General features: G+C 37.4%; 2 protein-coding genes across 2 annotated transcripts; one reads left to right on the top strand and one right to left on the bottom strand.

Moving 5' to 3' along the window:
* Window positions 1-5,387: 5,387 nt before the first annotated feature.
* On the bottom strand, window positions 5,388-14,199 carry LOC114365433 (uncharacterized). Its single transcript, XM_028322011.1, has 6 exons — window positions 14,177-14,199; window positions 10,013-10,091; window positions 9,121-9,310; window positions 6,708-6,879; window positions 6,073-6,210; window positions 5,388-5,639 (listed from the first exon to the last, which is right to left on the bottom strand). The coding sequence occupies exons 3-6, from the start codon at window positions 9,192-9,194 to the stop codon at window positions 5,388-5,390; spliced, it is 636 nt and encodes a 211-aa protein (XP_028177812.1). The 5' UTR covers window positions 9,195-9,310; window positions 10,013-10,091; window positions 14,177-14,199.
* Window positions 14,200-16,443: 2,244 nt separating this feature from the next.
* On the top strand, window positions 16,444-24,576 carry LOC114365428 (androgen-dependent TFPI-regulating protein). The gene is made up of 6 exons (XM_028322006.1): window positions 16,444-16,526; window positions 18,150-18,252; window positions 21,936-22,104; window positions 22,790-22,930; window positions 23,538-23,758; window positions 24,363-24,576. The coding sequence occupies exons 3-6, from the start codon at window positions 21,940-21,942 to the stop codon at window positions 24,544-24,546; spliced, it is 711 nt and encodes a 236-aa protein (XP_028177807.1). The 5' UTR covers window positions 16,444-16,526; window positions 18,150-18,252; window positions 21,936-21,939; the 3' UTR covers window positions 24,547-24,576.
* The last annotated feature ends 2,698 nt before the right edge of the window (window positions 24,577-27,274 follow it).

Genomic DNA, 27,274 nt, shown 5'->3' with positions numbered 1-27,274 from the left:
AAATCACAAAATTCTGCATAAGCAAAGAGTGGGTCTGGATAATCAAGAAGATGATTAAAAAACGTTCTAGACTTGATTGTATAACCTAACCAGTCAGCTTTTTTGTAAATAAACTTTTCAAAACCACAGGAATCTTGATATATTTCACAATCATAATATAAGTTGACTAAAGTAGGAAAATGATAGCTTCCTAAGGTATCCTCTGTATAAACCGACCACTCTGCTGAAGCTGCTAATGAAGGAGATACGAATGCAATATCAATTGCTGATGCCGATTGATTGGGACGATTTAGCGTGGTAGGCTGACCATCATTTAATATACACATATTAATTTCATCCAGCATGTCATAAATCTGGATACCTCTTGGCTTGTTAGTAGAGGACCCAAATGCTGTATGGTGGGCATTGAAGTCACCCATTACTAGAACTGGAGAAGGTAAAGAGCTAATAATATTTTTTAAATTAGTTACTGGAAATCGGCCAGGACGTGGAGGACAATACGCACCAAAAACTGTTATTGAGCTATTACGATTTACTTTTACACTAATGGCTAAAGTTTGGATTCTATCAATACTTGCTGTAACAATTTCTGATGTTAAAAGAGAGTTTTTGCAAATAATAGCAACACCACCGTAACCATTGTCACTGTCATTTCTAAATATTTTATAACCTCTAAATTTTACTGAATCTGATGATTTTAACCAAGTTTCATTGAGAATTAAAATATCAATATTAAGTGTAATTAAAAGCTCACTTACGAAGGGAGTCTTAGGCTTAAGACTCTGAATATTGTGTTGAACAATAACTAAAGACTTACTATCCATTTTGAGAAACTTTCTTTAAAAACATTTCTTTGATATTAGAGGAATTAATTGGCAAGCTGTTTTCTTTGTCACAAAAAGTTAATAAAGTATCAACAATAGCTTTAATAATTAGATCATTATTGATAACATCAGTCAACAAGTTTTTATTTTTAATCTCTTTAGTGTCTTTGACATTTTGTTGTTGGGGTCGGGAACCTATTGCTTTGGCAAAGGATTTGTTTAAAGTTGGGAAGAAAGAACCCAAAGTAGTTTTGTTCATTATTTTATATTTGTTTTCTTCAATTTTCTGTTGTTTAACTGGACAAATCCTTGCCACAGCAATATGCTCGCCTTTACAATTGACACATAGAGGTTTGTTTGCATTTGTACATTCTTTGTATGAGTGAGATTGTGAACATATAGAGCATACGATGTTCCTTTTACAAAATTTAGTAGTATGACCAAATGCCATACATTTATAACACTGCATTACAGGCTTAATGTATTCAGTTACAGGTACAATGCTTAGACCATAGTTAACATGCTCGGGGAGTACATTACCTGCAAAGGTCAGAGATACAGTTTGCAATGGGATGATACCTTCAGGAGTGCGCTTCGTGAACCTTCTGACTGCCAGGATCTCCTGTGAACTGAGAAGTTTGTCAAATAGATGTTTGCAGCTAAGATCTGTGGGAATGTATCGTATAACTCCTATGCATTCTGATGTTGCCGCAGGGATGAAGGCTTTGATGTCATGAGAAGACAAGAATGTTGAGTTAAACAGTAACGCATTAGCATTCTTTGCATTATCAAAAATAACAGCATACCGCATTGCATTCACTCGTTTTATTTCTTTGACTCCCTTGTTGTACCGACTAAAAATGCTATTTAGGTAGATAGGGTCCTTGTTTCCAAACTTTACAGTGTCATTTGTGCTTTGTATGTATACAGGAAATATACAACCTGGAGAATTATCAGGATAACAACGTATATGGTTCTTCTTGTAGTATGGTGCATGTATAGACTCATCATCTTGTACTTCATCTACTTTTCTCTTCTTAGTATTATGCTTGAGGTCTTTACCCCCACTGTCAGAACTCATCTCGCCACTATAGCCGCTAATTTACTGTTAGATTAACTATTTAATTAAATTTTATTAAACTCGCAAAGAAAAAGTTGAACCTCCCGCCTCGAGAGCTTCCCGCCAAAAAAACAATGCAATGATGACATTGACCAATTGACAATATTTTTTTTTTATTTAATAGAAACAATAATGGCAGGTTGAACCAACAAGAAGGTTTTAGTTTACAATCATAATAATCTTCTTGACAAGATAAATCGTCAAACAACTTTGATCTGAATAATTTTGAACTTTACTGACGAACAGTTAAAGATTATTTTCTCTAACTCGAGATTATTCTGTAACATAGTTTCAAAAGGTAACATGTGCTCGCGATTCGTTGAAGGAATCAATTTGAAAACTGACGAACCTTTTCATTCCGTGACTGTACATAATTAATAATATTATATTTAATAAAAATAACTTAAAAACTGTATTATGATAAAATACAGTAAGTACAATGTATTTCAAAAACAATCGTTATTTTCGTTCTCCTTTCCTCTAATTTTTAAGTTAGTAAATTATGTCAACATTCCTTGTGTAACATTTATGTATTTGTTAATTATTATTTATTTATTTTATAACACACCGCATTTCGACATTGTTTTAAAACTGTGGTTTTTAAACGTATTTGCTCTTGTGATTAGTGATTAGGTACAGTCACGGAATGAAAAGGTTCGTCAGTTTTCAAATTGATTCCTTCAACGAATCGCGAGCACATATTACCTTTTGAAACTATGTTACAGAATAATCTCGAGTTAGAGAAAATAATCTTTAACTGTTCGCCAGTAAAGTTCAAAATTATTCAGATCAAAGTTGTTTGTCAAGAAGATTAATATGATTGATAAACTAAAACCTTCTCGTTGGTTCAACCTGCCATTATTATTTCTATTAAATATAAAAAAACTATTGTCAATTTGTCAATGTCATCATTGCTTTGCACTGATGGGATAGAAAAATAAACAAGCAAAACCTTATTTGTTAGCAAACGTCATATTTATTTAAATGTTAGCAGCACTGTTTCTTGCACTGTTATGTTGGCAGCTTTGACTCTTACAGTACCTAGTGCAAGCGAAAATCGACACTAAGGTGACGAACCTTTTCATTCTGCGACTGTACATTACATTTTAGTTGTCAAATAAAGAAAACACAAAAAATGTGGAATAACCAACTTTTATAATATTCTAAAGTAAAATAATCTTGAAATCAATTGGTTCAGTTTCAGTCGTTTTATTATTCTTCACCGTATCTTATTCACAAAATTGCTTGACTTTATTAGTATACAGTAAAATACATACGCCCGTATTCACAAACGATGCTTGCTTAGCAAATGGAACGCACCGCGTTGAATGAGCTCTGAAATTGGTTCGTATCACCCTGTGCGAGTTCGAGACCTCATAGTAATGTTTGTGAATACGGGAATACGAATTAAAGTTAACAATTCATTAAAAAATATTTATTATGAATTAAAATATTCATTACTGATTGAAAAGTCATCAAACTTCCAAATAATAGTCCCTGATCCTATACAAAACATTTTTCACAGTCCATTGAGCATGAAACGTCACAATAGGCAGAACTATCCAGAAGAAAAACAGCAGTAGTATGGGAATACCGCCTTCAATGTGTTCTAATATTGCATACAACCAAATGCCAGGCTCCACGTACTTTGTGTACAGGACGCTGAAAATAAACAAAAAATAACTACTTTAAAAAAAATTGGACCCCCGCCCGTTTCATCCCTTAGGATGTGATAAGGGGGTGAAAGTTTCTTCCCCGTTTCATCCACTTAGAAGGTACTAAAGGAAAAGGAAAGAAAGAAAGATACATTTATTGCCATGGACATCACAAAAGACAAAAGAGGTAAATAAAAAAAGCAAACAAGACATAGGCAGAGGTAACACATAAAACATAGGTACAATTGAAGAGAAAGTAAACTGAACGAACAGTGCCACCCTGTCGCACAGCTATGCCCATCGCAATAGGACCCCACTCAGCAAATGCCGTGGCCCCCGGTGAGGGAGGCCACGACGCTGGTTTTCAGTGTGCCCCATGCCGAGTGGGAGTCACGGACACTAACCTATAGTGCATAAAATATACATAAAGGGATGAAACGTCGATTCATAGTTAATCAATAAAGTAACAGTTAAAATTAAAAATCTTTGGACCCTAATTTCATCCCCTTAGGAGGTGATAGGGGGTTGAAACGGGCGTCCAAAGTTTGTATAGAGAGAAACAAGAGACTGTAGTTCACAAAGCCGAGGTGTCGAGAATTCATCGTCATCATCATTTCAGCCACAGGATGTCTCTCTTCTCTTCTTTTCTCATAAATGTAGCAAGAAGGCACTGAATACAGGTCGCTACCAACCGGGCGATGTGGAAATCATTAGGACCTCCCCTAAGTTCAGCAGTGGACGTCCTGTGGCTGAAACGATGATGATGATGATGATGATGATGTCCCCTGCTGAACTAGGCCTCCCCAGATTGGCCGGTTGTCAACGACTTGCATCCAGTGCTTTCCTGTAACCTTTACGAGGTCATCTACACTCGGCGTCAAATAAATCGCACCTCCCGCGACAAACATTTTTCAAACGTATGCATCCCCACTTCCCACCAATATTGGAACCATTTGAAAGCCTAGTTCTAAACTTCATTTCATTAAAGGAAAGGTTTTTACCCAAAAAATGTGTCTTTAGAAGGATCCAGAGTCTCTTCTTAAAGCGACAGGTTACGCTTGAACCAACTTTTATGGCTATAAAAGTGTTATTTTGGGATTAATCGCTATCCATCTGTTAAAGAGGACACGTGAGATCATTAATTGGTTTTATAACCACAAAAATTGGTCTACTTGGTCCCAGAGGTGAGCCCCAAGTGAGACCTTTATTCAAGTCACATTTATGGTACCTGTTAATTGTTTATAAAAAAAAGTGTTTTTCAAGTTAATATTGGGCTTTCAAATTAATAACACTATATTGTTGGGGCACCATGATTGTGTCAGAAGAAAATCTTTAAAGTTCGCGTCGCGGAAGGTGCGATTTATTTGATATTGAATGTACAATATCTGGTCAGGATTTAACAGACAGTTAAAAAACTTACTTCATAAAGTACGCCGTATTCACCATTATAATAGGCAAAACATTAACCTCTCTTTTCCGTAGAATGTTGGGTAAAAACGCCATTTCCCAGCAAACGTATAGCAGAGTAAACCCATGGACTATGATGTTCTGCAGCTTCGATATTATGGTGTCGTTAATGGATGGGAAAATGAGCTCTCTATCAAAGCAGTATAGAGGCCAAAATGTGAAAAATATTCCCTGAAACATAACACAAAAGATGGTCAACCATTTAACTAACTACTGTAAAAAAATACTTCAATCTTGCCCTAAAACTCTATTGGACTTCAATGAACTGTAAAATTATTCATCAGTCACAATGAGTGCGCAAATAAGTGACGTCGTAACTTTTTAAAAGATGAAACAGTTGCTGTGTTGTAGGTGCTGTTCGTTGACCAGGCTAGGTGCTATATCGACGGGTGCTCTAACTGGACTACGTCGGGGCACATAGCTCGTGAGACTGTTGGCCGTTGGGGCTGTAAAGTTCTCGAGTGGCGACCAAGGTCCGAAAGTCGTAGTGTGAGCAGGCCCCCAAGCACTAGGTGGACTGACGAACTGGTGGTACCTGGCTGCAGGGCAACCTAACTGGTCGTTGTGAAAACCCTGGGAGGCAGCAGTGAACGTCATTTAGCTGAAACGAATGAAAGAAAAATTATATCTAAAGCCGGGTCCGTGAGCATGTAGAATTTTGTCCAATGACCCCAAGCTATAGCCCTTATCGCTCGCGCGTAATTATGTTGCTGTCGCGCTCGCACGGCTGGAAGACGTAGCGTGGGCAGGCCTCCTACTAGGTGGACCGACGATCTGGTATAAGTCGCGGGAAGAGCCTGGATGACCTTGGGGGAGGCCTTTGTCCAGCAGTGGACGTCATTTGGCTGAAACGAACGCGCTCGCACACTCACTGCAGGCGCCCGTCGCACAGTCGCGACAGCAACATAATTACGCGCGAGCGATAAGGATGGGTAGCTTGGGGTCATAGGATAAAATTCTACGTGCTCACAGACCGGGCTTTACATACTTACGGTAAGTAACTTACCACACAACACGGAAACACGAGCTGGTGGAATACTTTGTATCTCAGCTCCCTGATCTTCGAAGGGACCTTATTTTCTTCCCTCTGGACTATGGAGAAGTCGCACACAAACCCTAGAGCGCTGTACATGAGCAGGATTATCTGGAAAGTAATTGTTTATATTCAACCGATGGATATAGAGGAAAGGTCAATTTGGTACTGATGTAAATAAATTAAAGAGGACTCATGAAGACTTGTAAGATCCTTGAAGAAATAAAAATAAAGTGTACTTTTTCTGTTTCTGTGACTGAAAAACATTGAAATGAAATGAAAAACAACTAGCTTTTGCCCGCGGCTTCAACCGCGTGAGTTTCGTTCTGACACAGTCTTTATCGTAAATTTTTTTCGTAATTAGCGACTCTGTAAAAGAAATATACCCATGTTGATTTTGAGACTTGAAAAATGGGGAAATGGGGTGGATTTCTCCCTTTTTGGGCATGAATTCAGAAAAAATGGATGAAATTTGGAATAAAACGGTCCAACGATGTTTTTTTGCCCATACAAACTTTGAACCCTCGTTTCACCCTCTTAGAGGGTTTTAAAAATGCTTTCCTATTTGTGTATTTTTGAGTAATTCTTATAGATATCTTAGTTCTTACCACGTTCCAAATGGTAGCATATCTGAAGAATAGGACGCGAAGTATTGCCAGCTCAGGATGTCGAGGAATATAGGTCAACATAGAAATTAGTGTCACTAAGCCATTGAACGCTAGCAATAGGAATATTGTGGCGTTCCCCCCTATCCGGCGGTAGATGTATTTGTCCATAGATCTGGAAAAACATCGCAAAAGGATTCCTTAATATTTTAGGAAAATTTTAAAAAATAAATTTAAACTAGCGGCCGCCCGCGACTTCGTACGTGTGGATCCCGTTTTATCCCCTTAGGGGTGGAATTTCGTAAAATCCTTTCTTAGCGGATGCCTGCATATCAAATTTCAGCCCGATTCGTCCAGTGGATTGGGCTGTGCGTTGATAGGTCACTATGTCAGTCAGTCAGTCACCTTTAAGTTATATATTTAGAAGATAGACATGGAGACATCGGATATAAAGGTAGGCCCGCATTAGTGCGGCGCTACACGGCACTGCACTGCGCGTCAAAATATTGTCTTGTAAGCAACTGTGCTGCGACGCGCAGTGACGCTCATTGCAGCGCCACCATAATGTAATATATCTACTCCATACAACATGACTGAAAGAATAAAGGTCATAGCAGACATATCAACTCGGAAAGGGATCGACACTGTATTTTGCGAGCTGTCATCGCCTTTCGCGCGTTGTCAATCGCAAGGCGAGGCGTTTACGTTACGGTGCGTATAAATTATATGCGTTGATGTATGGAGTTTCATACAAAGAATACTGACCGCCTCGAGTTGATACGTGGGACACTATTTAAGTTGTGAGCCTAACTATGAAAACAATGTAGTTTATTATTAAAATGGTATTGATTGCGTTTATTGGTATTGTCTTTCATGATTTATGTACTTTTTAATGTGTCCGAAACACTTTTCATAGCATTTTTTCCACTCAGCTTGAGGCACCTCCAAAGCATGGTTTTTAACCGCACCGACAGTTGCTTCTGGCTACATAAATCGCTGTTAACGCATTTAATTTTAATATATGGGTACCAAAAGAAGTGTTTAGATTCCAAGCAAGAATTTTGTAGCGTTGGACCGGTTTATTTCATATTTTGAGTGTTCAAATAGTCAGTTGTTTGACGAAACGTGTAAAAGCTCACATTTTCGTCACGAATGGCGATTCGACTATGCTGGTCCGTTTCCCTTATTAAACTGAAGACTTTTGGAAAAAAGTGGCTGTTTACTATTAAGAATTAACCATTCTAAATTTCTCTAGTGATGTTTGTGTCATATAATCGGATATTTCGGAAAAATAGGCGACCGTAAATTTCAAAATGTTCCGAGCGCATGGGACTTTTGTTTTAATTGGTTCATCTTAAAACACCTCCATAGTCGATAGCTGTTTATTTTCAGGATCATTATGCATAGAATTTTAATTCGTCAACTGTCACAATTTTAAAAACGGCTTTTAAAGCTTTTTAAACGTATTTATCAAACATTTCCAAGGACTAAACGACACAAGTGTCCTATTGAGCGTTTGAAAAATTTTTTTGACATCCAGCGAGAAAAAAACGTATTAACCATAATATGGTCATACAATATTTTATTACCGCTAGTGAAATTAATGCCTAGGATTATCTCAATCCTACGATACATCACATGACGAGGTTTCTCTTCCATTTTTCTGACAACTTCAATGTTTTCCGCCACTATTAGTCATTTTGAACGACTTTCGCAAAGTTCACTGGTGAGCCAATGACATACAATATTATACTTCTTAAACTAGCGTTTTACAATGGTAAAGGACAGATCTTTATCACCAAAAGTGAAATTTAGCTGACCGCTTCAGTTTTGTATTGATTAGCCACGTCAAAAGTCATAATAAATCTTCGCGCGAAAATTTCCGCAAGTCAATTCCATGTTTTTGTAGTCAAGATAATTTTCAATTCAATGTTAATAATACAAAACGTGCTCAAATGATAAAAAGTTTTGAATAAGGTTGTAGTAAAAAATTACAAACTTTTCATTAAAAGTATCAGATGTCGTCTAACAACACGTTATGTTGTCGAGGCTCACAACTTAAATAGTGCCCTAGTACAGCTACGATCCCTTTTCGGGTTGATAAATGTGCTACGGCCTTAATTTGACGCTTTGTGTCGCGGTAAGCCACTCAAATACGATAATATAAGCAAGGTTTTGGTTTAGACTTTGGTCTGTAAAAAATATGTATTTTTACAGCTAAAAAATAAAGAAGACGCGAGTTCGTCGTAAAATGAACTTAGTATGAGAAATGGTTGCACGAAACTTATTTTGAGGATCAAAATTGTCACGTTATCGTTTAATTCGAAGGTTGAGTATCGAATTTTGTCGAATACGCAAACGATTCGAAGACAAAAATTGTTCATGCTAGAGGTACTGGTACCACACTGGTACTTACCGAATCACTGGAGACGCGTGTTCCACATAGCCCACTGTTCTGCTCACGTCTGTGTCTAAACTTGCTAAATGCATTTTCTCGTATTTTACTTCATTGTTACATTGAAAACGTCCTTGGTTTCCCAGAATCAAGGTAATTCGACCAATTAGAAGGTTGAAGGTATCTTCTTTTTCACTCAAGTCTGCAAGTCCTGCAATTAACAATTTTCACAGAATAATTTGGTGTTTATTATTAACAAGTTTTATTGGTGATAAAGCCTATAATCCCTAAGCAGGCTCTGGATTGGAACCCCCAAGGAAAACGCAAACGTGGTCGCCCTAAGCAAACTTGGCGATGCACTGCAGCAGACCAGGCGAAGAAAATCGGCAAGACCTGGAGCGAGATCAAGCGCGAAGCTCAAGACCGAACGCGATGGAGGACTGTTGTGTACGCCCTCTGCCCCATCTAGGGGACATAGGACCTTAAGTCATTGGTCATAAAGCGGCAGGGTTCGGGAAATGTTCGAATGTTGCGTATACATTCGTCCAAAATACCTCAGTGCCTAAAGACGAAAGTCTACGTTAAGGGGCAGCAAGGTTCTGGAGTGGGGCAGTAGGCAAATACATAAGTAGCTCGTAGAACTGAAGACGGTTAGGGCAGAAAAGTCCTCCCTCCCACTCGTACCCAGCTTCTGGCCTAGGAGGGATCCTGTCGTTTGACTTAACACCTTCAACGCGGCTGCGTGATTTCCAGCTGGTTTTTGCTCTGGGTACGCCCATGGCGGGACGCATCTGTTATCGTGGAAATCCTTGCAGATCTTTTTTGACTAAAAGGAACGAATGAAACTGTAGATCCAGAGTCAGGAGTTGCAGTAAAACAAAAGATAGGGGTAGCAGTATTGCCAGACCCTTACCTTGTTACCCTGTTTTTTCACTTAAGGTCCAAAAACAAAGAATCCTAGAATCCAACTTTGAACACACCACTTTTCCTTTCTGAAAAAATTGTACAATCCGTAGCGTGTCAGAACAATACTGCTTTTCCTTTCAATATCACGTTTGTTTTTAATATTTCAGCAGCTTTCAAGGTATTGTAACTTTTTTAAATTATTAATTGCCACTAAAAATCGATATATACGTATACGAACACCACGTAACTACTTTACGAATTGCTACCTAAGGACAAAGTCACTTTTGTAAACAAATTTCAAATTAACCTGCGTACGCGCAATGGTTCAATAGACCTTTAAGAAATTAATTTTAAAAAATGACCTTCAGTTAGTGTCTAAAGTCAAGACTAACCCTGAGTTGCACCATCTTAAAACAATAAAAAAACGTCAAAAGTCTGTCTTACTTTATACACCGGTTAAAGTTACAGTTACGGTTAAAGTTAAGGTGATGCCTTAAATACAAATAAAAGCTATAAATTAATGTAAAAAAGTGTGTAAGAAAAGTAATTAAATATCTCTTTCACACAAAAAGGGGACGCAGGCAGCTACCAACCGGTCATCATGGAAGTCGTTGGGGGAGGCCTATGTTCAGCAGTGGGTGTCCTATGGCTAAAATGATGCTGATGACATCATCAACAGCCCTTTACAGTCCACTGCTGGACTATGAGCCTCCTCCACTATAGTAGAGGGTTTTGCCATAATCCCCACGCTTGGCAGGCGGGTTGGAGATCGCAGTTTAAAAGATTTATGTTTGTCAGAGAGCGCTGCTGCCCGTTCTCTGTTTGATGTGTAGTCCCTAAGTCGCCTCTTACGACACCCGCGGGAAGAGTAGGGGTTGGTGACAAATGTATTCTACTCTGCCGTCACCACACGGCCGCTGATGACTTAAAAAGGGGTAAATGTGAAGGCTCCCCAACCCGTCTGGCCAGCGCGAGGAGTATAGGCCAAATCCTCCATTTGCCTTAGGGTCGTGCTCCTGTAATGAATACTAAATAACAATGATACATAATATTATACTGTTGACGGTGTGCTCAAATGCCTTCTGTGCAAGGGGGTTTGCCGCGAAGATCGGCTACATAAGCCATCTTCGCGCCCAACAGCGCCGCCAAGACAGTTAGGAGTAAGTGGTAGCCTTGGCCGAAATCGGTAGAATGAGTCATCATCATCACTAACTGACCTGATGATGATGATGCTAAAAAAAGATAATCATCTAAGTAAATAACTCTCTACGTGCCTACATGTGAGACTGAAGTAGGTTTTGTAACGTCGGTCTGATAGACCCAGAGACCGACAACCTTAATGATGTAGGTATCCTCAAGCATACAAACGGTTAAAAAATATCACACATACACTCACCGTGTAAGACACAAAACGTCACTGAACAAGCTCCTTGATTTTATCAATGTGTTCGGTTAGTTTTAAAAGTTATTTTTATGTTACTGTTTTGTTTTTGTTCGTCACATCTCACATATTTTTTTCTAAAACTACTTGACTGAGAGGCAGAAATATGTGCATTTGATTTTACTTATAATTATTTTTCAAAAAGTGCCGTTAACCCCTCGCGCAGTGTTTTATGAAGACCATTTTTCGGACATGGCCTTTTTATTTAATAAGCGGCTAGTGAAGGCAATTTAGGGACGTAATATTTTTGTGTCATGTTCGGGTAGTAAAGAGAATTATTTCAGTATAAATAACTTTTCCCAATATGGCGTAATTTTTGAGAAAAAAAAATCGAAAAATCTAAAAACGGGTATAAATATTTTGGGTCTGAGAAAGCTACGAGATTCTTTTAAGCTTTTAAATATATAGAATAAGATAGGTACTCCATCTATGTACAGTCACGGAATGAAAAGGTTCGTCAGTTTTCAAATTGATTCCTTCAACGAATCGCGAGCACATATTACCTTTTGAAACTATGTTACAGAATAATCTCGAGTTAGAGAAAATAATCTTTAACTGTTCGTCAGTAAAGTTCAAAATTATTCAGATCAAAGTTGTTTGACGATTTATCTTGTCAAGAAGATTGTTATGATTGATAAACTAAAACCTTCTTATTGATTCAACCTGCCATTATTATTTCTATTAAATAAAAAAAAACTATTGTCAATTGGTCAATGTCATCATTGCATTGCACTGATGAGATAGAAAAATAAACAAGCAAAACCTTATTCGTTAGCAAACGTCATATTTATTTAAATGTTAGCAGCACTGTTTCTTGCACTGCTATGTTGGCAGGTTTGACTCTTACAGTGCCTAGTGCAAGCGAAAACCGACACTAAGGTGACGAACCTTTTCATTCCGCGACTGTACTTAACATTGTAATTGGTTAACATGCTTAGTTTAACAGAAAACAGTTTTCTAAATATTTCCGGTTTGAAAATAGTCAATTTTCAAGAATTTATTTTGTAAAAACTAGACATGCTAGCTAAATGGGGATTTCGTAGCTATCATTTAAATCGACTTAACTAACCGCTTTTCAATAAAAAAGCCATGTCCAAAAAATGGTCTTCATAATACAGTGTGCCTCGTGGTAAGCTAAATATGCTTATGTTATGAGAAAGTTCACCACAATAGTCCAGGGGCGGGGTTCGAACCCGCGTTCCTTGGATCTTGATTCGGCCAGTCCAACACCTTTGGGCTATTGTCGAATTTAGTTAAGCTGTATGCTTATTTTCAGCTAAGCTAAAGCAGTGCTACTTAGTGACGAAAGATCTAAATTATACAAACTCAAAGGTGACTGACGGACATAGTGATCTATCAACGCACAGCCCAAACCACTGGACGGATCGGGCTGAAATTTGGCATGCAGGTAGATGTTATGATGTAAGCATCCGCTAAGAAAGGATTTTACGAAACTCCACCCCTAAGGGGGTAAAACGGGATCCACGCGTACGAAGTCGCGGGCACCTAGTGAGATTTCGGGATGAGTGTGACTCACTCAGTCAGTGACTTTTCGCTTTTTGATATAAATTTCATGCACTTAGGCCCATTTTTTTGTTTCATAGTTAAAATAACTAATTGTTAAATTTTGCTACTAATGGTTAAATATTAACAAAATGTAAACTAATAGTTAAAAAATTTACTAAAAGTCAAGCTAACCATTGTTCGAAAAACATTTTTTTCTGATATTATAACCACTTGTCATTTGACATCTATCAAATTTGACCATTAGATATTTTAACTACGAATCAAAAAACCGGGCCTTAGTTACTGTTATAAAGATGCAAACAGATTTAGAACAAAGTAACAAAAGATAAAATAAAAATAAAATAAAAAATAAAAAATGTATTTATTGCCTTCGAACCATTAGACAGGTACAGGTAGTTAGACGTACAACTATAATAATATGAAGTAGGTACACCGAAGGCAATTGGACCTGGCTCAGTCTACGTTGTAAGGAGAGATCCTTGCAACACTGGTTTTCAGCCATGCCCAATTATTTTCTTTAGATGTATTAGTGTAAGATATCAAGACCACTAGACATTATTTTTCTGTTACCTACTATCTATTTTGAGTTTTAGTCTCATGTTTTACATTAATTTTAAACTCAATTACCATTTCATTTTGCATGAAAACTTCCGGCTTTTGGCCAGTGTTAACTTTAAAATACAGGTATCTTTATTTTCGCGACATTATTCTAAAGGTTTTGTTTAAAAAACCAAAGCTATCTTCTTTTTAAGTATTATCTAACAGCAGAAAGTATTTCATAAGCTTTTGCCCTGGGCTTCACCTGCGTTAAATTTAGTTTGCCACAGATCGTCATAAATTATAGCTTATTAACCCATTATGTTATTCTTGGTTATAAACAATATCTAATACTGTAAGTAAAATTTCATCAAAATCCATTCAGAAGTTTTTGGTGTGAAAGAGTAACAAACATGTTTTAACATCCAAACAAACTTTCGCACTTTTAATATCCTGATCCTGCATTACTGGACCCCGCAAAACTGGGTTGTTGTATTAACAAGCTCATAATCGCTAAACCGATTTACATTTCGTTAAAGAGGTCATCATCATCATCATCATCATCATCATCTCAGCCATAGGACGTTCACTGCTGAACATAGGCCTCCCCAATGCTTTCCATGCTGCCCGGTTGGAAGCGGCTTGCGTCCAGCGCTTTCCTGCTACCTTTATGATGTCGTCGGTCCACCTTGTAGGTGGACGTCCCACGCTGCGTTTTCCGGTAAGCGGCCTCCACTCCAGAACCTTGCTGCCCCATCGGCCGTCAGTTCTGCGTACTATGTGGACTGCCCATTGCCACTTCAGCTTGATAATCCGTCGGGCTATGTCAGCGACTTTAGTTCGTTTACAGATCTCCTCATTTCTGATTCGATCTCGTAAAGAAACACCGAACATAGCCTTCTCCATAGCACGCATTGCTAGTTTGAGCTTCTGTATAAGGCCTACTATATTAAAGAGGTAGTTTGAGATTATTAAAAACATAGGAATGTAACTGCAGCCGAAAGCGGTTTATTTGGTTCCCGTAGCCGAAAAACCGAGCAAAGTCAGGACAGAAACTAGCCTATTATAAAATTATTTAGGTCTTAAATAATATTATTATCATTCTTACAAGTATTTTTTTAAAACACGTCGTAGATTCAAAAAATATTATGCGCACGATTACCAGCTGATCTTGTATCGGTATGTCAAGGCAACTTTCAATTTCGGCCGATTTCGGCGATCGGCTTTTTTAAAACGTGCATCGGCCATATTTGTACTATATTTTGACAACGAGGTAAAATAAAGACATAAAAAGGATTTTAGAATTGACTTCCCGGCCTTCCCGCCGACTACAGAGTCGGCCGATAGTTGGGCTCGATTCTAATTTGTATGAAGAATCGGCCGATACCAAATCGGCAAAGCTAAGCCTAGGCGCATATCACCGACTTTTCGTTGGCCGATAGTTGGGAAGGCTGTTGATCAGTATGGAGATGTATGAAATGTATGAAATTGCGCACATTACCAGGCCTGGCTCACTCCGCGCGGTACATCCGATAATTACCTACAGCGAAGCGCCCCGCCGGCGGGTATTATATCAGTCGAGTGTCACGCGCGCGCCCGTCAGGACGCTGGCGTGCGTTGTAGTATGATTATAATTCTATGATCGAAGTATTATTTAAAAATGGACATAAAGAGAAAGAAATATTGTGCGGCGTTCGGGTGTTTAAATTCGAAAAGAAATCTACCGGATTTATCTTCTTTTTTTTTCGCTTCCCAAAGATGCTGAAAGGTATGTTGGCCATGTAGGTAATAATCAATAATTCTTAGGATAATATAGGAACCTAACCTACCATGACAACTGTTCAGAATTTGTTCGTTCGTTTCAGCCAAATGACGTCCACTGCTATAAAGGCCTCTCCCAAGGTTTTCCATGATGAATGCATACTTACCTACATACGTACCTCATTACAAATAAGTAGATTAATTATTTTTTTACTAGACAGCAACCCTAACAGCGTAAGAAGAGTTCAGAGGCACGCGATAGAAAGAGACAAAACTTGTAGGTGAATAAAATTGTAGGTACGTAGTGCTGTGCGAGCTGAATTCCACTGTATCGCGTCGTAACAAGACTCGCATTTATTTAAATCGTCTTGCGGAGTAATCCTTCTGTACCTGTACTATTACTTATTCTGTGACATTACACCGATCGGGTCCAACTATCGGCCAACTTAAAATCGGTGGTCTGCACCTAGGCTTAATTTTGGCAAGTATAGACATAGGTAACTCTTACTTAAAACATTAAAAAAATGCCTAATATGTGACAAACAGTTTGTGAAGATTTATGGATGTTTTAATCTTTCACGCAAAAACTACTGGGCGGATTTTGATGAAAACTTCACACTGATAAATTTTAGGCTATAAGAACAGTCCAGATAATCGAATAATATTTCAGTAGACCTCAGACAATTAACTAACGTTGGTGACAGAGTTTATTTCGAAATCTCTTCACGGAGCGAAGTAACTACGTTTACAAAACGAAGCGAGTGAATTCAGAATTAAATTATGCATGCATGTTTTGTATTAGCTGAAATTCAGAAAAGTTAAAATGTTAGATATTAAATGTTGCGTATGTTAATTTACCTTAGAGGCAATATAGCTTTTATGCCTAAATGCTGTTCTGTCGTATAATTTAAAGTGATTTTAATAAAATAAAATAAATAATAATAATAATGAATAGTTGTGTGCAGTTGTGACTGGTTCATAGATTTGTAGGTGATTTGTAGCTGTATTTTTCTTAAGTGGTATTCTATGTACTGTAACTGTACTTATTAATAAATAAATAAATAAAATAAAATACCTGCCTTGCCTTGCATAAAAAAATGTTTCGGCTAAAAATTTCGGCCAAAAAAAATCCGTAAACACTGCAGGGCATCACTTTAACAAAATGGCCAGAACCGACCACACAAGCCAGTCGTTTTTGAACTCCAGTTGCAGTCGCATGCCATGGTGAATAAATAGATTTACGAAGAAAAAAGGGGTAAGTTCATTTTTTGATTATGCACTTAGTATTACTAAGCAGTTCATTGAATTAATTTGAGTAAAAGAATCATTTTCTACGGCATAGTGCGTAAATGAGTGCCTATTTTTTTTTAGTAAAATAGGGTAGTTACGTCTGATTTTTTCGTACAGAAAAGCCTTTTTTAGAATTTCAGGGAAATTCATATTTTTTAGGCTTTTCTTTAGGAATGATGAATGAAAAGTTGAAAAAAATTATTGTTTTAAAAAAAAAAATTGATTAAATTATGATAATTAGATTTTTTCTTGCGACAGACAATGAGCTATTTTTTATTGAAATTTTATTTTAATATGCTTTGAAAGCGTATTAATAATACTAGTTTTAATAAGTGTAGACTATAAACCTATAAACATCCTATGAACAATCGATAAATGAAGATTTATGTCAGACTGATAACCTATTCTTGGATCTGTAAGAAAAAATCGATAATCAAAGTCTAGCACATTTTTTTCTAATTCCTAAATGTTATGTTTTGTTCCTTGATCATTTTCTCCTTTCCTTGAGGATTTTTTAAAAGAGGGTAGTTTTAGAAAATTTTCGTAACGGTTAAAGTGAATTTGGTAAAGTTATCATTAGCTGTAATTTGATGTTTATTCACATTAATTTAAAAACTATTATCTACATAATTAGGGAATAATCGCATGACTTATGCTATGATATATGATTATAAATAAATGTTCTATAATAAAAAACTTTTACTCATATTTTATATTAAACTAGCTATGATTATACTAGGTACTTACTTAACATTTAAATAAAATTGTGACGACATCGTAAAGGTAGCAGGAAGGCGCTGGACGCAGGCAAACCGGGCAGCATGGAAAGCATCGGAGGCCTATGTTCAGCAGCGGACGTCCGATGGCTGAGATGATGATGATGAAACTTTACAATATCTATACTTATAATAAATCTGTAGAGAGGTCAATTCTGTACATGAAATATATTTTCAAAATAACTATCAGGGGGTGATTAGTGATCGATACTGATGCCAAAAATGCAATCAGTAAAATTTTTGTCTGTCTGTCTGTCTGTCTGTCTGTCTGTCTGTCTGTCTGTCTGTATGTTCCTTATAGAAACAGAAACTACTTGACGGATTTTAACGAAACTTGGTACAATTATTCTTCGTACTCCTGGGCAGGTTATAGGATACTTAGGAATTCCCACGGGCACGGGAATTAGCGGGAAAATCCTTTTGTATGAAAAATCTAAACTGCTTAAGTTAGACGCTTGAAATTTGGCATGCAGGTACCTTAGTAAACTTAAAGCTTAGTTACAACAGGATATTACAAAATTCCCACAGGAACGGGAGTTAGCGGGAAAAAACATTTGTATAAAAAATCTAAACCGCTTAAGTTAGACGCTTGAAATTTGGCATGCAGGTACCTTAGTAAACTCAAAGCTTAGTTACAACAGGATATTGCAAAATTCTCACGGGAACGGGAGTTAGCGGGAAAAAACATTTGTATCAAAAAATCTAAACCGCGTAAGATAGATGAAGGGGGTAAAACGGGATCCACGCGTACGAAGTCGCGGGCGGCCGCTAGTTTTAAAATAAAACCATATGAAATAAAACGTTTGATTCAGGTTCTGCTTTGGGGGAAGGTGCACAGAAGGCTAGCCACATTGTCAAGAATAACCAGGCTCATTCTTTGGCCTGCCTTCGGATCAGGAGTTCCAGCATTCAACTGTGAGTTTTGATCAATATTGTAGTGTAATTTCGTTGCGGGTCCAATGACAGTTTAACTTTCCCCCGGGATAAACTTGACCTTCATTGGTTGGGTTTTTATGGCGGTCGAGCTGTAGATCCTGGCTACACAGGAGTTGCAGCGGTGGAAACGAGAGGTGGGAATAGTACCGTTAATATTGTGGTGTTTCAAGGTATGGGTGGGTAATACTACCCAACGTTGATGAAACAAATGCTTGAACAAATACGGCCGCAACAACGTATTACACTTGAAAATTTCAACTGGTTCATTCAGTGTCTAAGTAGCTCAGATGGAAGAGCAGTCGCCCGGCAAGCGAAAGGTCGTAGCTTCGATTCCCACCTTAGGCAGTTTTTTCAAGTTATTTATAAAGGTACCTTCAACAATAATAATGACAAAAAGTATTGAGCGGGCTTTATCTACACACCTTGCCTACCTTATGGCCTGCATTCACCTCTTCTTCTTGTCGTGTCGACAACAAACCTACACAGCGTCGGCCCAAAACTCCGCCACAAGAATGGCGTTGTCAGTAGCCTTCATTAAATCTTCCTGCGTGCAGTTGTTTGGGCACGCAGGGCACGACATCGTGTGCTTCGTCGACTGGGGAACAAAACCACACCTGCACTCCAAGTTTGCATTCACCTGATGGAAAGTGATGATCAGCAAACGAACTTCGCCCTGAGATCTGAGAAGATAGTTATTATTAATTATGTATTTTCGGAAGTCTCTCACGTCATCGATTGTAATTTAATAACATTTTATTTATTAAATACAATGTTATTAAACTTCACATTGTTAATTTGAAATTCAAGGACTTGCTTACATGCACACAAAATGGAAAACATGATCAATGTATGTACCTACATCTTCTATACTTAAAATATTATATTATTTTTGGGCTGGAAGACGTAGCGTGGGCAGGCCTCCTACTAGGTGGACCGACGATCTGGTAAAGGTCGCGGGAAGAGCCTGGATGCGGGCAGCGCAGGACCGTGCATTGTGGAAAACCTTGGAGGAGGCCTTTGTCCAGCCGTGGACGTCATTTGGCTGAAACGAACGAACGAACGAACGATTATATTATTTTTATTACTTACCAGCGGCCGCCCGCGTCTTCGTACGCGTGGATCCCGTTTTACCCCCTTAGAGGTGAAGTTTCGTAAAATCCTTTCTTAGCGGATGCCTATTGCCTACATCATACATCTACCTGCATGCCAAATTTCAGCCCGATCCGTCCAGTGGTTTGGGCTGTGCGTTGATAGATTACTATGTCAGTCAGTCAGTCACCTTTGAGCTGAAGAGTTTCCCATACTGAAACTGTCAATGTGCCAGTTATACCAGCAGTTATTCCCGGAAAAAGTTTGGTCGAATCGGGCCTTAACATTTTTTTTCTGTTGTATAGCCCAATTTTTTTTCCCGTTTTCGCAACATTTTTCATTGACGCTCTGCTCCTAATAATCGTAGCCTGATGGTATGACAACCTATAGCCTTCCTCGGTAAATGGACTATCTAAAACAAAAAGATTTTTTCAAATTGGAGCAGTAGTTCCTGAGATTAGCGCGTTCAACCAAACAATATATGAGTATAATTATAATTACAATTAATGAAAATATTATGTAGAATAGAATAGAATAGAATAATTGTTTATTTGCAATGGTCTGTCTTTGTTTATATAATAATAATAATATTTTAATAACTAAATAATAATGTAATTGTATAATTTAATAGTATTTATTTTTCTAATTTTAATGTTTATTTGATTTTATAATTTTAATGTTTATTTAATTTTATTTGTTTATTTAAGTTTGACAAATAATTTTCTATTTTATTTAATGTTATTTTTAAGTTTTTGCAACGCCTTCACTGGGCGTCACATGTTCAATATTATGTTCCTGTCAACCCTTACCCATGTGACATGCAATAAATAATTTGAATTTGAATTTGAATAATAGTCACTTTCTAATGATATTTGCGCCTTTTGGTGTCGAGACCTTCGGACCTTGGGGACCGAATGCTAAATTACTGTTTAGGACCATTTCCCCTAAATTAATTAAAATTTCGGAAAATCTAAATGCTGGCTCTTTCCTTGCACAAAGGCTTAGTATTGCCATTCAGCGAGGAAATGCAGCCAGCATCCTTGCCTCTTTGCCTCACGGACACACTTTTATTTTTGAGTAAAATAAGTTTATACATATTTTTATTTTGTTTAAACAAACTCTTCAGCTTTATAATATTAGAATAGAAACATAGGTTTAGATGAAGATGTAGGTACCTAATGAATACAGTGTAATTCAATTTATTACTATTTACAGGATATAATTATGTATATTTAAATATTATAGTATTTAAACACCTATTTATGTAAATTGTGCATTGATACATCTGTCGCTGATGGACGTTTTGGGTAAAACTGTATAAATAAATAAATATATTCATTGACAGTCTTATGACGTACTTTATCTACAAATTAGATATATTAATCTTGAATATAATTTTTCCAATAGGTATGCGAGACATTCTATGGTTTTTCTGTCTATGAAACATCATTTGAATTAGTTTTTTGTAATGTACAGAGATCAAGGACATAACTGTAGATAATAGGAGTATTTTGTTCAATGAGACGTGTTTTTACTCAACTAGGCAACAGTTAACTGTGTCATCGGAATCTTTTAATCGATCTATTGTTCTTTTAATTAATCGATTTATGATAATAACATACTCGTAAATGCAATTAATTAATGCAATATACCTTCTGACAGCTTTTGCTGGTACATTATACACTGGGCAGCAAAGAAAAAGGATCCTTTAGAAAATCTTTAATATCTTAAAAAGTATCTGAGCTAGCTTTACGAAATAAGACTAAATTAATTTAAGGTATATTTTTAATTTTAAAATAAATAACAATGCCAGTTTTTCCAGTATGTTTTGTTTCATAAAGCTAGGTCAGGTACGTACTTTTGAAGATAGCAGATTTTTATGTCCGATCCTTTTTTTGAGTCTTCCAGCGACTTGGCCCTCTTTAACTTGGTCCACAGGCCAAGTCGTCTGTTTGAGTTTTTAGATATTTTTTCCGGCAACTGGGCCCTCCTTCAATGTTTTATTAATAAATTACACACCAAGTCAAATAAATCTACTTTAGAATCTTGAGTGAGCCCAGCTGCAGAAAGAAAAAATATTAGTTATTCAAAATTAATGTGAGTCATTTCTACTACTATTTAAGTATCTTAATCTGTAAGTCTAGATATTAGCACGTTACTACCTTGTTTAATATACCACGCAATTTTGTATACCCATTCTTATAAGATACACCATACAAGAATGCGTGGTAAATTCAGTGAACTTCTCCTGAATCAAATGTACCTACTACTGCTTTTTCTATTTATTTATATTAACCGGCAGACAGTGGTGACTGAGTTTGTTGCGGCGCTTCTTCTCAGCACTTGCCAAATGTTGGTCTCGAAGCGCTGGTAGGGTAAAAAGATTATGAGACATGTAGAGGCTCCTTAAAAGCAAAATATTTGACGATTTGTAAGAACTATTTAATAGTCTATACAAATAAAGAAATTTTGACTTTGACTTTGACTATTTAAAATTCAATCCGGCGACTTGGCCTTCTTTTAGCTTGGTTAGCGGTCGAGTGTATTATTTTAACCAATATTTTCTTCAACAGAAACATGGCTCAGCTGGCTCACTACAGGATCATTGGGTACGCAGTCACCCTGGTCCTCCATATTGGGAACACTATAGTCATCAAAACTGCGCTGAAGAGCCGCTCCGATGACCCTGAGATCAGGACCTTGGCGTTTTTGGAAGACTGCTTTTACACCATTTGGAACGTTGTAAGTTTATTTTCGAAATCAAAAATGATGAGATCCTAAAGTCGCTGATATATCCCGACGGATTAGCTAGCTGAAGTGGCAATGAGCAGGGCACATAGTACGCAGAACTGACGGCCGATGGGGCAGCAAAGTTCTGGATTTGATGCTACGTACCAGGATGGGCAGCGTGGGACGTCCACCCACAAGGTGGATCGACGCCCTCATAAGTTAGCAGAAAAGCGCTGGATGCAGGCCACAGATTGATAAACCGGAGGCAGCATCTGATTTACCATCAGGTATCATCATCATCATCACATTTTCAGCCATAGGACGTCCACTGCTGGACAAAGGCCTCCCCCAAGGATTTCCACAAAGACCGGTCCTGCGCTGCCCGCATCCAGGTACTTCCCGCTACCTTCACCAGATCGTCGGTCCACCTAGTGGGAGGCCCACGCCTAGGCATGACGAGTGGGGAAGCCTTAAACTTTTTACCCTATATTTTAAATCAAATAATATTTAGATTTGGTTCTGCCCCTTAATGCTGACAAAGGTGACTGTGTTTCTTCCGCCGCTTCTTCTCAGCACCAGCCCATAATGTTGTCCCGAAGTGGTGGTAGGGCAAGCTATATTTGGGACGTGTATAAGCGCCGTGGAAAGGGTATTATGTACTGAATAAACTAATTTGAATTTTCTCATGTGTTTTCAGGTGTTTCAAGTCATGTACGCAGCTTTTGGTATTTACTGTGACCTGAAGAGTTTGAAGGATGATGCTGACCATGGAAAACTGACAAAATATATGAAATATAGACAATACGTGTTTGGAGCTCTTTTATGCCCTTCATCAATGGTAAGTTTCATCATTATAACTTAAAACAAAGTAACTAAGAAAATAAATTAATAACAAAATTAATATTACATAGGTACACTTGCGTTCTTGCAAGGATTCTGAACCTAACCTTATAATGATGATGTAACTTTATAATGATAGTTTAAGTTAAAATATAGTACATCATAACTAGGGAGGGGAGTGTAGAATCCTCCACTAACTTCTAGTAAATTAGATCGTGCTCTATACAGGAGTATTCACTCTCAATCCCTAATGTTTAAGTGACCCCTAATGGTATTACATAACAGGATTTTTTTCATAAGGAGTCAATTAAAAATTAGGAATTGATGGTGAAAACGAGCATAAGGGCCCTTTTCCTCCACGGTAATTCAGTTTTGCATGGTCCAGTAATACAGGATCCGCAAAACTTGACTGGTCGTGTGAACACACAGGTCAGTGTTGGAAACTCGAATGAATCGTATGGGATATCTGTTAATGTTAGTACCATTAAAAAATAATAAACTAAATGGGATCCCGCAAACAACGGGATGCCGCCATTGGAACAAATGTCATTGTAATAATAAGTTTCGAAGACAAATAGGTACATTTGTTTTTTTTTTTATTCCAGTTCATTGTCAACATATTCTGGCCAATATTCCTCTACGATCGGAACCTGATCTACCCCGAGTACATAGACCGAGCCTTCCCTGACGAAAGCAACTACATCATGCATATAGCCATACTGCCTGTAGTACTTTGGGAGTTAATCTTTTTACCAAGGAAGATTCCTATCTCACATAGGAAGTATATAGTGTTCTTCAGCATGGTATATGTAGCTTATTTGTTGAGGTAAGTGTTTTAATTTGTTAGATAACTTTTCCAAGGACAATAATAACTAGCTGTGCACGCAACTTGTTTGAATAATATTTCCCGTTTTTGCAACATTTTTCTTTAAAGCTCCGCCCCTATTGGCTGTAGGGTGATGTTAAATAGCCTAAAGCCTTCCTCGGTAAATGGGCTATCAACACAAAAATAATTTTTCAAATCGAACTAGTATGTAGTTCCTGAGATTAGCGAGTTTCGACTGGCTACCCATGTCGTTAGAGCTGTCGACAGCATAGAAAGCATGGAAAAAACATATTTTATAAACACAGAATGCTTGTTTGCATAAATTTTAACATTAACCATTATTACTTACTAGCTGTTGCCCGCGGCTTCACCCGCGTGAAATTCAGTTTGTCACAGATCGTCGTAAATTATAGCCTATGTTATTCTGGGTTATAAACAATACCTAATACTGTAAAGTTTCATCAAAATCCGGTCAGTAGTTTTTGCGTGAAACAGTAACAAACATCCAGACATCCAGACATCCAAACTTTCACATTTATAATATTAGTAAGATAAGTAGGGATTGGTTGTCTGCATTTTATTTTACTACTTTTTTTCATTCCAGGATATTCCACGTGAACGCAAACCATGGACTATGGCCTTATCCAATTCTGGAGAAGATTCAAGGTACAATATTCTTCCCCATTTTATTCATTTTGGCATACTTAATGTTATACGGACATTACTACCTACAGTGGAAAATCACCAGGTTCATATGGGGATATGTAGATATTATGAAGTCTTCATAGAATAGTTTTATAGTTATAATAAACTATTAATAATATATTAAATAAACATTATAGTAATAAACATAATTTAAGTAGGTAATATAATATACTTAGTTACATGGTCACTTTTTTCTGACACTAGTTAGTTATATTATGTTTTACTATCGCTCTTTCTAGAATCTTAATATTATTATGATAGAGAGAGACGAATAGATAAAAAATACGTTACTACAACGTAACCCCCTGATTTTAGTCAAGGGGTTTTTTGTAACATTTACTACAATACAAAACAGTAGGTGTATTTTTTACAAGAATAATTTATGCTGAATGTAGTAATTTTAATATGAACATCACAAACTTGACTGCTTTTATTTTTTTATATATTTTTCAACTATTATTGTTACATGTATGTTAACGTATAAAAATACTTTTTTTAATGTAGTTATTCTTGTGCTGTTTATATTGTACTATGTTTGATTATGAATGTTTATCATTAAATTAGGTTAAGCTTTTTGCAAAAGAAATGGGGCACTTAGTTCAACCTTTCTCATGACTGGTAAGTCCTTCGTGAGTTTTCACCTAGAACAAAAATTGCCTTGGGACAAATCTATATGCAGGTTTTTCCTCGACCTGTATTTATTTTCTTTTTTTTTCTTCCTTTTTCCTTTCTTTTTCCGTCATGACTGACATCAGGTGGCTAAGATAGATTCCTGCCTCAGTGCTACAAAATGGCGCTGAAAGTTTTTGGAAACACTATTGTTATAATGATTTATTATGTGATTTGGTCCCAATATTTCTATCGTTGTTATAAAACAAAAAAATATAGACAATAACTTCAAAAGTTTACTTTATTTATATTTTTTTGTTAATAAATCTGTTATTGTCTAAAATTTTTTTTGTCTTATATATAATATCAGACTTTGTAACAATGTGTGGTGTGTACCAAAAAAATTTGTGTATCAAACAAATCGTGTGGTTGGTACTAAAAAAACTTCTAGTGAGACTCTGAAAGAAGACTAACTTTTTATTGCATCATTGTAAACTTTTGTAAGGATACATAGTAAGTATCCTAAGTATCCTAGCATAGTATGCTTGTGATATCCAAAAATCAATGAATATATTCATGGCATGATAGGCCATAATCTGAGATCTATAGATCTAGTATAATGCCTTAGTCGCCTCTTACTACCCTCAGGTGGGGTATTGCTATTCTAGAAGCCACGTGGTCTGGTACTACAGCTAGTATTTCAATATTTTTCTGCCGCTGTCGTTCACAATCCTTCCGAAACCTGCTCAATTCTTTCTCCAGTTCAGCGAGTTTCACGTCAGTCCCCGGTGTGCGCATGTCATGAGTTGCCAAGGCCAAAAGTCGTCAGGGTTGGTACTTGGTACCCTGGGGATCCTTGGCTCCCCGGGGATTCTTGGCATCCCCTGCCTTACTATTATCGTGACAGCGTAGTACGGGATAGAGGGGCTGACGGTGACTACAGGCCATGTTTTGGTTTTATTCCATCAAGGGGGGTTTTATCTTAATCACCACGATTGGAAGACGAGTTCCCGATCATAGTGTGATGGCATTACCACCTATCAAGGCGATAGGTTTTTGTCCATAATCTGCGATCTCAATGCCTCTGTCGCCTCTTACGAAACACTCAGGAAGAGATAGGGTTTTGCTACTCCAGCACCACAGCTGGATTAGCGTTTGAATGTTTTTCAGTCGCTATCGTTCACAGTTCTTCCGAAACCGTTCGTTTCGTTTCGTTCGTTCGTTTAGGAGAAACTTGAAAGATAATTTTATCTATAGGTTTTTTTTTTTTAATAAATCTTTGGACAATTTCACACAGCGCCAGCTAGCCCCAAAGTAAGCAACTTAATGCTTGTGTTATGGGTGCTAGCTTAACGGATATACTACTTATATACTTTTTTTTTTAAATACATAAATATTATACATAGTCACACCCAGACCCGTCACAGAAATTAAAATTCATCATTTCAATTTCTGCCCGGCCGGGAATCGAACTCGGGACCTCTCGGCATAGTAGTCCGTTCTGAACCACTACACCAAACGGTTTATGTAGTATGTATATTATGCAGTATGATGCATGGCGGTAGGCTGTTCTCCATAATCTGATATATATAGATGCCTTTGTCGCCTCTCACGACACCCTGGAAAAGATAGGGTTTTGCTACTCCAGCACCACAGCTGGATTGATTGCGTTTGAATATTTTTCTACCGCTGTCGTTCAGTTCTTCCGAAACCTGCTCCATTCTTGCATTTCCTTAGATTTACCTCCAGTTCAGTGAGTTTCACGTCAGTCACCAATGTGCGCATGTTATAAGTTGGCAAGGCCAAAAGTCGTCAGGGTCGGTTAAAAAGTTGAACGACCCACATACTACTCAGTTCTACTCGCTACCAAAAAAAAGCGTACCACTTTTTTTCCCGCTAACTAGTGGTACGCTTTTTCCCGCTAACTCCCGTTCCCGTCGGAATTTTGCAATATCCTGTTGTAACTAAGCTTTAAGTTTACTAAGGTACTTGCATGCCAAATTTCAAGCGTCTAACTTAAGCGGTTTAGATTTTTCATACAAAAGGATTTTCCCGCTAATTCCCATTCCCGTGGGAATTTCGGAGAAATTCCCTTTCTTAGTGCACCTCTACGGTACCTAAGCTACGTCCCTTCCAAATTTCAAGTGCCTACGTTTAACCGTTTAGGCTGTACGTTGATATGTCAGTCAGTCAGTCAGTTTC

The sequence above is a fragment of the Ostrinia furnacalis genome, unplaced genomic scaffold (genome assembly GCF_004193835.3).
Source record: "Ostrinia furnacalis isolate ACB-3 unplaced genomic scaffold, ASM419383v2 OfSCF7590, whole genome shotgun sequence".
NCBI lineage: Eukaryota > Metazoa > Arthropoda > Insecta > Lepidoptera > Crambidae > Ostrinia > Ostrinia furnacalis.
This window is presented reverse-complemented; position numbering and strand designations above follow the sequence as displayed.